Raw genomic sequence first — 13,620 nt, 5'->3', positions numbered from 1 at the left:
TGAGCTCATTTTTAGCACATCATTTGATTTTTTTCCCACTATGCATGTGGTACTATTTCAGTAAACTTCCTTCCTTTCTCTCTCAAATAAACAGTAATATTAACATTTCCTATAACTGACACAGTTAGACTTAAATGTAAAAGGGACTGGAAAATGACAGAAGCCAGTTTTAATAACTGGATACCATGCCTTTCACCACTTTCCACTGCAGCGTGGCAAAAATAATAGAAAAATCTTAATATTAACAATTATGTCCCTAAAAGTCTTTCTCTTCTTATTAACTTACCAAGAGTGAAGAAGTTGTTTTTTCACGCAATAATTATCCCACACTCCTGCATCTGCTGCTACCATTGGCTCACCTGCAAAGCAAAAACAATTTCAATACTACAGTCTTGACATATTCTGTTAACATTGACTATATATTCTAATATCTCATATACCACCAAAACTACTACTGTCAAGGTCACCAATGGCCTCCATGGTGTCGAATCCAAAGGTCGAGTCTCAGGCCTCATCTATCAGCAGCACTTAGCACAGCTGACTGCAGCCTCCTCACTGCTCTTTCTTCACTTGCCTTTCAGGATAGCACACTTGCCTGGTTTTTCTCCTCTGCACTAGTGGCTCCTTTACTGTCTGTTTTGCTGGTTCTTCCTCTTCCTCCTGAGCTCTTAATGTTGGAGTACCCAAAGGCTCAGTCCTAGATTCTTCTCTTCTCTCTCTATACTCACTCCCTAGGTGATCTCATCCAATCTACTGGATTTAAAACACATACACTCTTGGACTTCCCTGGTGGTCCAGTGGATAGGAATCTGCCTTGCAGGTGACAGGGATCTGATCCCTGGTCACAGAACTAAGATCCCACATGGCACGGAGCAACTAAGACCGAGTGCCGCAATGAAAGATCTCACGTGGTGCAACAAGACCCAAATTAAACAAAAGATCTAATGTTAAATACACACACACACTCTGACGACTCCCAAGTTTTCTCCTATCTGGGCCACCTTCCTGAGTGTCAAACTTGTACATCCAACTGTATATTTTAAAGTCAACAGATACCTCAAACTTAGCCTTGTCGGAACTCAACGCTCACCTCTAGCCACAGCCTGCTCTACACAGTCTTCTCCAAAGCAGCCAATGCCAATGGCAATTCCTTTCAGTTGTTCAGTTGACTCTTCACCACAGAATAGCAAGAGTGATCCTTTTAAATACATTCACACCATGTCACACCTCTGCTCAAAACTGCTCCCTGTTCCACCACAGAAAGTCAGACTCCACACACTGGTCCACACACCTTCCTGTGATCTGACCTTCTATCACCTCTCTCATCTCCCGTCTCCTCCTCACAAAACACCAAACACTGGCTTTCCCGCCAGCTAGTCCCTCTGCCTAGGACATTCTTTCCCTAGTTCCCACGTAGCTAATTTCCTAATTTTCTTTGACTTTGTTCAATAGGCATTCTCACTGAGGCTACTCTGATCACTCTCTTTAAATTAAAACACCCTCCCCATGCTCTTGTTCTAGCATCCACAATCATCCTTATACTGCTCCTTTATTTTTATCATATAATTTATTGCCTTTAAAAATGTTAAAGGTACTTACTTATTAAGGTTATCATTTACTGCCTATCTTTTCCTGCTACAACATAAGCTCACAAGGGCAGGGACTTTTGTCTATTTCGTTCTGTGTGAATCCCTGGTCAAATAACAAGCACTCAATAACTATTGCTTAAATAAATGAATATCTGCTTTTAAGAAGTTCAAAAGTAAACTAAAGGCACCCATTCTTTAAATACAAAAGTCAGGGCTTCCCTGGTGGCTCAGTGGTAAATAATCTGCCTGCCATTGCAGGAGACCTGGGTTCCCTGCATCCGGGAAGATTCCACATGCCTCAGAGCAGCTAAGCTTGTGAGCCGTAACTATTGAGTCTGTGGTCTCAAGCCTGGAAGCCGCAACTACTGAGCCCATGTGTTGCAACTACTGAAGACTGAAAGCCCCAGGGCCTGTGCTCTGCAACAAGAGAAGCCACGACAATGAGAAGACCAGGCACCGCCAGAAGCGAGCAGCCCCTGGTCTTCACAACTATAGGGAAAAAAAAGCCCTCACAGCAATGAAGACCCAGTACAGCCAAAGATAAATAAATAGATATAATTTTTTTTAAATATACAAAAGTCATCCACCTCCACATCCCCCCTTACTATAAATTCTGGGTCACTATAGCATAACCTCTTTTTTATGAAGCAGCTAAGTTTTCCTCACTGTCTTACCTGTGTTCAGATCTATGCCAACAGGTTGTTTTGAATTTGAATGCTCAGCCTGAACTTTTACTAGTGTTTCCTGCAGGTCATAACCAGAATTCTGAGCAAGAACCTATACGAATAAAAATAATAATAAATATTTGGAATAGAATGTCTTCATATATATTAGAATATCAGATAAAAATAAGGCACTGCTTTCCAGTCTTGTGAAAACACACCCATAATGTAGTAATCATCATCTTTTGAAGAATTTCATTCTTAATGTAAATTTAATTATTTTGTGTACCTAGTAATTATTATATTCACTTCAACATTTCCCCTATGTATATCACACTAAATTCTGAAGACATTAGAGTTTCCCCAACCCCAGCCTGCTAAATTAGTTTCCCTCTGTTAAGGACTAAACCACCCACCCTGGCCAGGCATAAAAATAACCACTCGCATAAGTTGTTTCACAAAAGGACGTTCTGACAGAGAACAGGCAACTGACAAGGTGCCTCCAAGACCAATCAGAAGACTCTGGGAGGGGCTAAAAACAGGGACCACACCAGCCCACCATATGTCCTGACAATCTCCCAGAAACTCTCGGGCTAGAATCCATCTTGACTGAGACATGTGCACGCCCACCAGGAAAGGGCCCTGGGCTGGACCAAATAGGAGCACAAGCAAGATGACTGGCCGCAGACAACCTGGAAACTAACCCCGGCACCAGAGACCTGAGACTGTCAAGAGGAAGAGCAGTTCTCCTGGGTTCCCATACTCTGCTTTCTGCTTGATCACTCCTTCCCAAGATAGTCTTTTGCTTTGTCAGTACATGTGTCTCCTCGGACAATTCATTTCCCAGTATTAGACAAGCGCCCTTGAAGGAGTCCATCTCCATAACAACTCCTTGCAAAAGATTTTTCTTAATGGAAAGAAGTAGAAAGGTATTGTTGTTTGCTTGGTCCCTCTAGCCACATGGTTTCTGGTTTTTCCTGAGCATTTTCTAAAGGAAATCTGCTTATTTGTAACATATCTGTGCCCTTTGTTCACATGAGGAGTCATGACTTACAGCAACAGAGATGGAGACACCTGCACTGCAAGCCAAGTTCATTTCCAAGTGGTCCTAAACCAACAGCAGGTGAGTAGAAAGGTACCACTCAGTGTGTACTCAAATTTACCAATGTGTAGCAACTACTACTGACTGCCTCTTCAGAGAAAGAAAACTACGGATATCTAATTCACAAAAATTCAACAAATTATGAGTAATTTTAAAGCAGTTATCAAAGAGATTTTGCTAGTATTTTAGTAAGATGTTTTAAGTCATGGTAATAGTATATTTGAAATAGTTTTCTGTGTTTCCAAGTGGTTCACAAACAGATTAAGGGAAAGGGGGAAAAAAAGGTAGTTCTCCATCCTTCCGTTGACACAGGAAAAAAAAAAAACTGGTTTCTCTCCTTTTCTAGTACTGTATTTGGAAGTGCTAAACAGCCAAAAGTTCTCACGTCCCATAATTTAAAGTGCTCGTACTTTGGATACCACCAAAAAAATAAAGATCTACTCAAAATCTAGTTAAATTTTACATTCTAAACTTCTTCATTATGATTAATCATGAAGTATTTTTGAAAGAAATTTTTGGAGTTAACTTCAAATTTTGGAGCTCAGAGATGGAAGCAAAGTAGTAATTTGGCCATTTCATGAAACTCCTACAAGTATTCAGAGCTGTTATACTAAAAACTTCCCTGCTTCAGCTAAAACTATGTGGGGAAATAAAAGTAAACAACTGTCTTCCTACTCTACTGTGATACCTAATATTGGCAATTTAATTAGACATCTTATGTTCAACCAATTGTTCTTTGGCCATTAGGATAGTTGTACCTTAGGGATAATGAGTAAAGCATCAGCAAAAGCTTGGACTCCAAGACGAGCTCTTCCTTGTATCGTGTGCTTGTATGTAACTAGAGCTTCAGCTATTGCCACTTCAACAGCACCTGCTCCTGGAACAACACAACCTATTGGGGGGAAAAAATGATTGGCAAGACATACCACACAGAAGAAACAGAGGAAAATGCAACTAGATATTCATGTTCTGTTATCTTGCCTGCATCTAAAATGTATTTAAATACAGAGAGCAATAAAATAAGTCACACAGCTCAGTGATTACTCAGATGTCTTATGAAACATCCTAAAGTTATACATCATTAAATAATTAAGCACAGTACAGATGTGCTATGCCAAAGCCTTTGACTGTGTGGATCACAACAAACTGTGGAAAATTCTGAAAGAGACTGGAATACCAGACCACTTGACCTGACTCCTGAGAAATCTGTATGCAGGCCAGGAAGCAACAGTTAGAACTGGACATTGGAACAGCAGACTGGTTCCAAATTGGGAAAGGAGTACATCAAGGCTGTATATCGTCACCTTGCTTATTTAACTTATATGCAGAGTACACCATGAGAAATGCCAGGCTGGATGAAGCAGAAGCTGGAATCAAGACTGCTAGGAGAAATATCAGTAACCTCAGATAGGTAGATGACACCACTCTTGTGGCAGAAAGTGATGAAGAACTAAAGAGCCTCTTGATGAAAGTGAAAGAGGAGAGTGAAAAAGTTGGCTTAAAACTCAACATTCAGAAAACGAAGATCATGGCATCTGGTCCCATCACTTCATGGCAAATAGATGGGGAAACAGTGGAAACAGTGGCTGACTTTATTTTCTTGGGCTCCAAAATCACTGCAGATAATGACTGCAGCCATGAAATTAAAAGACACTTACTCCTTGGAAGGAAAGTTATGACCAACCTAGACAGCATATTAAAAAGCAGAGACATTACTTTGCCAACAAACATCCATCTAGTCAAAGCCATGGTTTTTCCATTAGTCAAGTATGGATGTGAGAGTTGGACTATAAAGAAAACTGAGGGCCAAAGACTTGATGCTTTTGAACTATGGTATTGGAGAAGACTCTTGAGAGTCCCTGGGACTGCAAGGAGATTCAGTCAGTCAATCCTAAAGGAAGTCAGTCCTGAATATTCATTGGAAGGACTGATGCTGAAGCTGAAGCTCCACTACTCTGGCCACCTGATTCAAAGAACTGACTCATTTGAAAAGACCCTGATGCTGGAAAAGATTGAAGGCAGGAGGAGAAGGGGACGACAGAGGATGAGATGGTTAGATGGCATCACCGACTCAATGGATGTGAGGCTGAATAAACTCCAGGAGTCGTGGCGTGCTGCAGTCCATGGGGTCGCAAAGAGTTGGACATGACTGAGTGACTGGACTAAACAGGTAACAGCTGGCTACAAACAGCTTATTTCATTGTTTATAATAACAGACATACCTTCATCCTTCTCCTTTATGACTACACTTAAAATGTAGTTACTTAAAATTTACTGTTGCAGACAACTAATAACAGCATTTGATTTGAAAAAAAATGCTAGGCCAACATAAATTGGCCATAGTTTTTGGTATGAAATTCTCAGAACTCAAGGAAGTATTTGCTTCCTTGTATAAGCAGACCAAAACTGTTTGAGAAAAAGATTAGGTGTTATTATTCTAAGGCAAAAGTTCTGGTTAAACACATCAATTTTCAGTTGAGGATATAACTCTTACACCTGCTGGTATGGTTTTATAAAGTTTATTTACTCTTCTTTGAATTAGTAAACTTGCTTTGGAATCATCCATGTTTAAAATAAACAACACAAAGAGAATCTCTCCTTTTATCCTACATCATTCTTTAATTACAACCCCCTTTCTCTGCTTCATTGTACAACATAACTGCTCAAGAGAATTATCTACCCACAAGGTAATTACAGCCTCACCTCCCATTCACACTTCTAAAAGCTCCTTGTTAAATACTGAATAAACACAAAAGAGTATTTACATGCATAAGATATAAAGAATAAACAAATAAATGTACCCATGTACCTACCACCCAGTTTAAGAAACAGAACATTACCAGTAGCTTTGAAAACTTCCCAGATCCCATTCTCCTATAAAAATACAACATACCAATATGTGTGGGAAGTTACTAAAGCAGTAACTGAAGAGAAATTTACATCACTAAAGACCCATATTAGAAAAGCACAAAGGTCTCAAACCAATGAAGAACAAATGAAAACTAATGTAAGCAGAAGAAGGAAAATAGTAAAGACCAAAGTGGAAATCAATGAAATAAAAATGATCCATGAAATGAAATGAGAACAGTGTAGAAATCTATCACTACAGATTCTATAGATATTAAAGGGATAATAAAGTAATATTACAAACAACTTAATGCCAGTAAATTTGAAAACAAAGATCAGGGGTTAGCAAACTTTCTGCAAAAGGCCAGGTAATATTTTAGGCTCTGTAGGCCATGCCATCTCTTCTGCAACTATTCGATTCTGCTGGCGTACCACAAAGTCACAGACAATACATAAACAAGCAGGGGCATCTATATTCCAATATAACTTTACCTACCAAAAATGGGCAGCAAATCAGATTTAGTTCATGGCAGTATGATCTTAACTTAGATGAAGTGGACAGATTTCTTGAAAGACACAAAGTACTAAAGCTCACTCAAGAAAAACAGACAAACTGAATAGTCCTGTATCTATAAAAGAGACTGAATTTGTGGTTAAAATCTTCCCATGAAGAAAACTCCAGGGCTTTCCTGGTGGCTCAGTAGTGAAGAGCCTGCCTGCCAATGCAGATGAGGGGATAGGGAATTCCCTGGCAGTCCAGTGGTTAGGACTTCGGTCACAGGTTCAATCCCTGTTGGGGAACTAAGATCCCTCAAGCCACAAGCTGTGGCCAAGAAAAAAACAAAGAATGGATAAATAAAATGTGGTATATATCTACAATGGAATATTATTCAGCCTTAAAAGGAAGGAAATTTTGAAACATGCTATTAATATAACATGGATGAGCCCTGAAGACATTATACTCAGCCAAGTAGCCATTGACAAGAGGACAGATACTGTATGATTCCATTCATATGAAGTACGTAGAACAGTCAGATTCATAAAGACAGAATGTAGAATGGTGGTCTCCAGGAGCTTGGGAGAGAAGAGAATGGAAAGTTACTGCTTCATGGGTACAGAGTTTCAGTTTTGCAAGATGAAAGATGTTCTGTGATAGATGGTGGTAGAGACTGCACAAACTTAAGACTGACAGTTATAAAAGAAAAATTTTGTGACCTTGGGTAGATAAAGATTTTTTAGATATCACCCAAAAGCATATTCCATGAAAGAAAAATTGATAAATTATACATCATCAAAATTAAGATTTCTTCTTTGAAATACACTGTTCAGAGAATAACAGAACAAACTATAGAGTAGCAGAAAATATTTACAGATCATATATCTGAAAAGGTATTTGTATCCAGAATATACAAAGAACTCTCAAGCTCAACAGTAAGAAAACAAACAACCCAATTTTTAAAAGGGCAAAAGATTTGAACAGAAACTTCACCAAAGATATGGATAGCAAGTAAGCACATGAAAAGATGCTTAACATCAATGATCATTAAGAAAATGCAAATTACAATTACAGTTTGGTTTTTTAAATTTTAGAATGGCTAAAGGTAACATGACTGACCATACCCAGGACTGTTGGTAAGGATGCAGAACAACCAATAGGAATGTAAAACAGTACATGACAAAACAGTTGAGCAATTTCTAAAAAGTTAAACATAGCGTTGCTTTCCTAGCTATTTACCCAGGGCAAATGAAAGCATATGTCCATACAAAGACTTGTATACAAATGTTCATAACAACTTTATTTGCTATAACCAAGAACTGTAAACAACCAAATGTTCATCAATAGGTGAATCTGATGAAATAAACTGTAGTATATTCATATAATGGAATACTATCTAGCAATAAAATGAATGAACTCTGATCAACATAATAATATTAATTAATTTACAATAATTATGTTGAGTAAAAGAAGCCAAGCAAAAAAAAAAAAAGAATACATTGTGTATTATTCCACTCATACAAGATTCTAAAAAATGCAAACTAATCTATAGCAACAGAAAGCTGACTTCCTGTTGCACCCAGGAGGTTGCCTACGGGCAGGGTGACACAGGGAGAGGAGGAAGGAAGGATGACCAAGGGGCAATGAGGTAACTTTTCGGGGTGATAAATATATTCATTGTCTTGACTGAGGGGACTGTTTCATGGCTGTATACTTTAAACATGTGTAGTTCATAATATGTCAATTACTTAGATAAATTATTTCTTAAAAAACTAAGAAGTTGAAGTGATTTTTTAAAATAGTCCATTTTTCTTTGTATTCTAAAGCCTAAGAACCAGGTTGAACTACCAAAGCCTTCATGCTGAATCATATGTTTATCTTCTTTAAAAAATACTACTGCTGCTGCTACTGCTGCTAAGTCACCTCAGTCGTGTCCGACTCTGTGTGACCCCATAGATGGCAGCCCACCAGGCTCCCCCATCCCTGGGATTCTCCAGGCAAGAACACTGGAGTGGGTTGACATTTCCTTCTCCAGTGCATGAAAGTGAAAAGTGAAAGTGAAGTCGCTCAGTCGTGTCCGACTCTTGGCGGCCCCGTGGACTGCAGCCTACCAGGCTCCTCCATCCATGCGATTTTCCAGGCAAGAGTACTGGAGTGGGGGGCCATTGCCTTCTCCAAATACTACTACTAGCTTTCATCAAAAGTGACTATAAGAAGTAGGCTCTCATACCAACTCCCATATTTTTTCAATTTAGGAACTGCTGTGATTTCTCCTTTTCAATAATGAAAACTATATATCTGATTGTATCTCTATGTTCTGGCAGATTAAATATTACAGTGACTATTATGTTTGCTATATCCATATTCTATTTTCCTAGGTTCTAATTTTCCATCTCAGCTTCTGTTTCACCATTATTTCACATTTATGTTTTTGCTTATCAGACAAATCTGATGTGTTGTTTACAGAGTTACTCTATTTTTTGAGATACAATTCACACACCATAAAATTCAGCCCTTTACACTGGTGCAGTGGTTAAGACTCTACACTTCCGCCACAGGGGGCGTGGGCCCAATCCCTGGTTAGGGAATCCCAGATTCCGTGCTATGCAGCCAAAAAAAAAAGTGTACTTCCCAGTAGTTTCCAGTATATTCACATGACTGTGCAGCCATCACCATTCTAATCCCAAAATACTTTCCTAAAAATACCCTGTACCCACTAGCAATCATTCCCTATTTCCTCTTCCCCCAGCCCCTGACAATCACAACTGCTAATCTATTTTTATGGCTTTGCCTTTTCTGGAATCATATAACACACAGACTTTTGTGCCTAGATTCTTTTACATTATAGAATGTTTTCAAGGTCATCAATATTGTAGCATATATCAGTATTTATTCCTTTATAATACTCCATTGTACAGACATACCACATTTTATTTATCTATTCATCAGCTAATGGATATTTGGATTTTTCCACTGGCTGGCTACTGTAAACATTCATGTGTATTTTTGGTGTGCACATACATTTTTACCTCACTTGTATGCACATCTAAGAGCTGATGTGCTGGTCATAGTGTAACTCTACATTTAATCTTTGAGGAACTGCCTGTTTTCCAACCGTTTCCAACAGCAACGTATAAAGGTTCCAATTTCTCCACATTTTCATCAATGTTCATTATTGTCCAGGTTTTTGATTACTGCCATCCTAATCACCATGAAACCGTATCTCTTGGTGGTCTTGATTTTCATTTCCCTAATGAATAATGATGTTGAGCATTTTTTCATGATGTGTTTACTATTCTCACACAGTATGTTATTGAAAATCTAACCCTAACTCTTTTTAGAAGGAAGCTGGTAATAAATTATCAATAAATATTCTTTCCTAATCTTTCTTAAAATTATACTGCACTGAGGAAATGGAATGGGTCCTAAGCTGTAAAAGCATTTTTATAGTTTTAAAAATAAATTTCTAAAAATAAAAAATGATACTACAATATTAAATCAGTTCTTTCACTTAATAAATAGAAGTTCATTGAAAAGGCAGCATACTATTAAGAATATTTCAGTACGTCCCTGGTGGTCCAGTGGATAAGATCTGCCTGCCATTGCAGGGGACATGGGTTCCAACCCTGGCCCGGAAAGATTCCACATGCTCCGAAGCAACTAAACCCATACGCCACTGAGTCCGTGCTCTAGAGCCTGGGAGCCGCAACTGCGGAGCCACAACTACTGGAGCTGCAAGCTCCAGGGTCCATGTGCCACAACTACTGAACCTGTGTGCCTGCAGCCTGTGTTCCACAACAGGAGAGGCCAACACCCGAGAAGCCCCGTGCACAGCAGGGAAGAGTAGCCCCTGCTCGCTACAACCAAAGACCCAGCACAGTCAAAATTTTTTTTAAATTAAATGAACTATAGAAAAGACTATCCTGAAGGAGAAAACTTCACTATAAACAGTCTGAAGTGAAATAAGAGAATTCAAAAGCAGAGACATTACTTTGCCAACAAACATCCATCTAGTCAAGGCTATGGTTTTTCCAGTGGTCATGTATGGATGTGAGAGTTGGACTGTGAAGAAAGCTGAGCACCGAAGAACTGATGCTTTTGAACTGTGGTGTTGGAGAAGACTCTTGGGAGTCCCTTGGACTGCAAGGAGATCCAACCAGTCCATTCTGAAGGAGATCAGCCCTGGGTGTTCTTTGGAAGGAATGATGCTAAAGCTGAAACTCCAGTACTTTGGCCACCTCATGTGAAAGAGTTGACTCATTGGAAAAGACTCTGATTCTGGGAGGGATTGGGGGCAGGAGGAGAAGGGGACAACAGAGGATGAGATGGCTGGATGGCATCACTGACTCAATGGACGTGAGTCTGAGTGAACTCTGGGAGCTGATGATGGACAGGGAGGCCTGGCGTGCTGCAATTCATGGGGTCGCAAAGAGTCGGACACGACTGAGTGACTGAACTGAACTGAACTGAATCATTCATATCTTTTAAAATACTATGCATCCCATAATAGATTATTACTACTTTAAAAATATGCGAATTTTGTATCTATCACAAAAAAGAGCTTACCATCTTCAATGGCATTTTTGATGGCACGAAGTCCATCCCTTACAGCATCCTTGATTTGTGTGAGAGTATGCTTATTTGGTCCCTTAACCAACAAGGTGACAGAGCGAGGGTTAATGCAGTCCTCAATAAAAGTGTACTTTTCCTCACCCTAAAAGGTAATACAAGGAGATATAACTTTAATACATAAAGCCATTATGAAATCAAGACCTAGCTGATACTATCAGAATCCAAACTTTATATGAATTTTTCTTATCAAGTATAACTAAATGTGGACTTCCCTGATGGCTTAGCAGGTAAAGAATCTGCCTGCGATGCAAGAGTCACAGGAAACATGGGTCCCATCCCTGAGTTGGGACGATCCCCTGGAGGAAGGCATGGCAACCCACTCCAGTATTCCTGGAAAATCCCATGGACATTGGAGCCTGGTGGGCTGAGGTCCACAGGGTCACAAAGAGTCGAATACAACTGAAGCAACTGAGCACATCACAGAGCATTGACCAAATATGTGCTGAAACAGTTAAGTTATATTTGAACTATTAACAAACATTTAGAAAGATAAACTGCAAGATGTATCCTGTGGATTCTCATAACATAAAATGTGAATTTAAAAGTTTTTTTTTTAAAGTTTGCTGTTCACATTATAACCACTGCCCACAGAAATACTCACTAATGTGTACTCATATACAAGACCAGCATGTCCCAAGCAATCTACACTGAGGTCTTCAACAGAATTCACAGCCACTCCACCACAAGCAAGAGAGAGTCTGAAATTACATATATGACATCACAGCTTTGGTTATGAAAAGTATACAGACTAATTTGTTAAAAGTGAAAAAGACAATCTAACACAGAAGACTGCACTGTCATTATATTGTATTATTTTCAAATCTGTTTTAAGAAGATGAAAACCTTCTGAGGATCTCATGAGAAAAAGTTGAGATGTATTAACAATCTTGATTTTTAACACTTCCATTATTTACTGAAACTATGAACAAAATTTGAAATGTGTATGCTACTATTTGATGGTTGGATGGCATCACCGACTCAATGGACATGAGTTTGGGTAAACTCCAGGAGTTGGTGATGGACAGGGAGGCCTGGCATGCTGCAGTCCATGGGATCAAAAAGAGTCAGAGGCAACTGAACTGAACTGAATGTTACTTTTTGTTCAACAACATTGACATAAAAGCTAAAAGAACACACAGGATAGTTTCAATTTAATCTATAAAAAAACTTAAGATACATAATTATCAGCAAGCTTACCTTTCCATGTTTCTTCTTTTTGCTCTACGAAGAGCTAAAATGCCATGTTTTGCAAGAGCATCTAAGGAAAATGGATCAATTCCCTATAATCAAATTAGCATAAAAGTTATAAGCATGTTTTAAGCCAATAGTTCTCAAACTTTTTGGTCTCAACACTGCTTCACAATCTTAAAATTATTAAGAACCCAAAGAGCTTTCGTTTATGTGATCTGTATCTATAATACTTATCATAAGTTAAAATTATAACATGGAAAAAAAGGAAAAAAAAGATGGTGGAGTAGAAGGACGTGCACTCATCTTCTCCTGCGAGAACTCCAAAATTACAACTCGCTGCTGAACAACCATCAACAGCAGAATGTAAGATCCCACCACAAGAAGATACCCCACATCCAAGGGCAAAGGCGAAGCCCCAGCAAGATGGTAGGAGGGGCGAAATCACATTTAGAATCAAACCCCATACACACCAGATATGCTCTGAGGGCTCAAATAAAACCTCTGTGCATACCAGGAGACCCCACAGAGACTGAGCCTGTCTTTGAGTGTTTGAGTGTCTCCTGTAGGCGTACAGGTCAGCAGTGGCCTGCCGCAGGGGCAGGAGCTCTGGGTGCAGCCTGGGTATTGCATAAGCCCTCTTGGAAGAGATCGCCATTAACCCCACCATAGAGTTGCCAGAACTTACACAAGACTGGGATAAAGACTCTAGGAGGGCACAAACAAAACCTTGTGTGCACCAGGACCCAGGAGAAAGGAGCAGTGACCCCACAAGAGACTGACTCAGACTTGCCCTGAGTGTCCAGGAGTCAGCAGCAGAGGGATGGGCTGGCGGTGGTCTACTGCAGGGGCGGGGGCGGGGAGTGCAGTAGAGCCTCCACCAGATCTTTTGAAGGAGATTTGCCTTCATTATCATTATCTTTATTACCTCCACCATAGTTTGGCCTCAGGGAGGTAACACAGCCCCGCCCATCAATAGAAATTGGATTAAAGATTTACTGAGCACAGCCTCGCATCACAATAAGACCAGTTTCCCCTTCAGTCTCTCCCATCAGGAAGCTTCCATCCTTCTCCATCAGAGAGCAGAAAGAATGAAAACCACAA

General features: G+C 39.6%; 1 protein-coding gene across 6 annotated transcripts in view; it reads right to left on the bottom strand.

The window, feature by feature from the left end:
* Nucleotides 1–13,620, bottom strand: part of CCT6B (chaperonin containing TCP1 subunit 6B) — a 47,312-nt gene that overhangs the window by 11,713 nt on the left and 21,979 nt on the right. For 5 of the 6 annotated variants that reach the window (XM_070772681.1, XM_019982168.2, XM_019982169.2 and 2 more), the window contains 6 exons: nucleotides 12,526–12,608; nucleotides 11,930–12,026; nucleotides 11,263–11,410; nucleotides 4,112–4,245; nucleotides 2,264–2,366; nucleotides 287–359 (listed from right to left, as the gene is read on the bottom strand). In XM_070772681.1, the coding sequence (XP_070628782.1) occupies nucleotides 287–359; nucleotides 2,264–2,366; nucleotides 4,112–4,245; nucleotides 11,263–11,410; nucleotides 11,930–12,026; nucleotides 12,526–12,608 (638 nt within the window). The remainder of the gene's footprint in view (nucleotides 1–286; nucleotides 360–2,263; nucleotides 2,367–4,111; nucleotides 4,246–11,262; nucleotides 11,411–11,929; nucleotides 12,027–12,525; nucleotides 12,609–13,620) is intronic. The other variant, XM_070772680.1, reaches the window with a different exon arrangement.

Source organism: Bos indicus, chromosome 19 (genome assembly GCF_029378745.1).
Source record: "Bos indicus isolate NIAB-ARS_2022 breed Sahiwal x Tharparkar chromosome 19, NIAB-ARS_B.indTharparkar_mat_pri_1.0, whole genome shotgun sequence".
In the NCBI taxonomy this organism is placed as follows: Eukaryota; Metazoa; Chordata; class Mammalia; order Artiodactyla; family Bovidae; genus Bos; species Bos indicus.
This window is presented reverse-complemented; position numbering and strand designations above follow the sequence as displayed.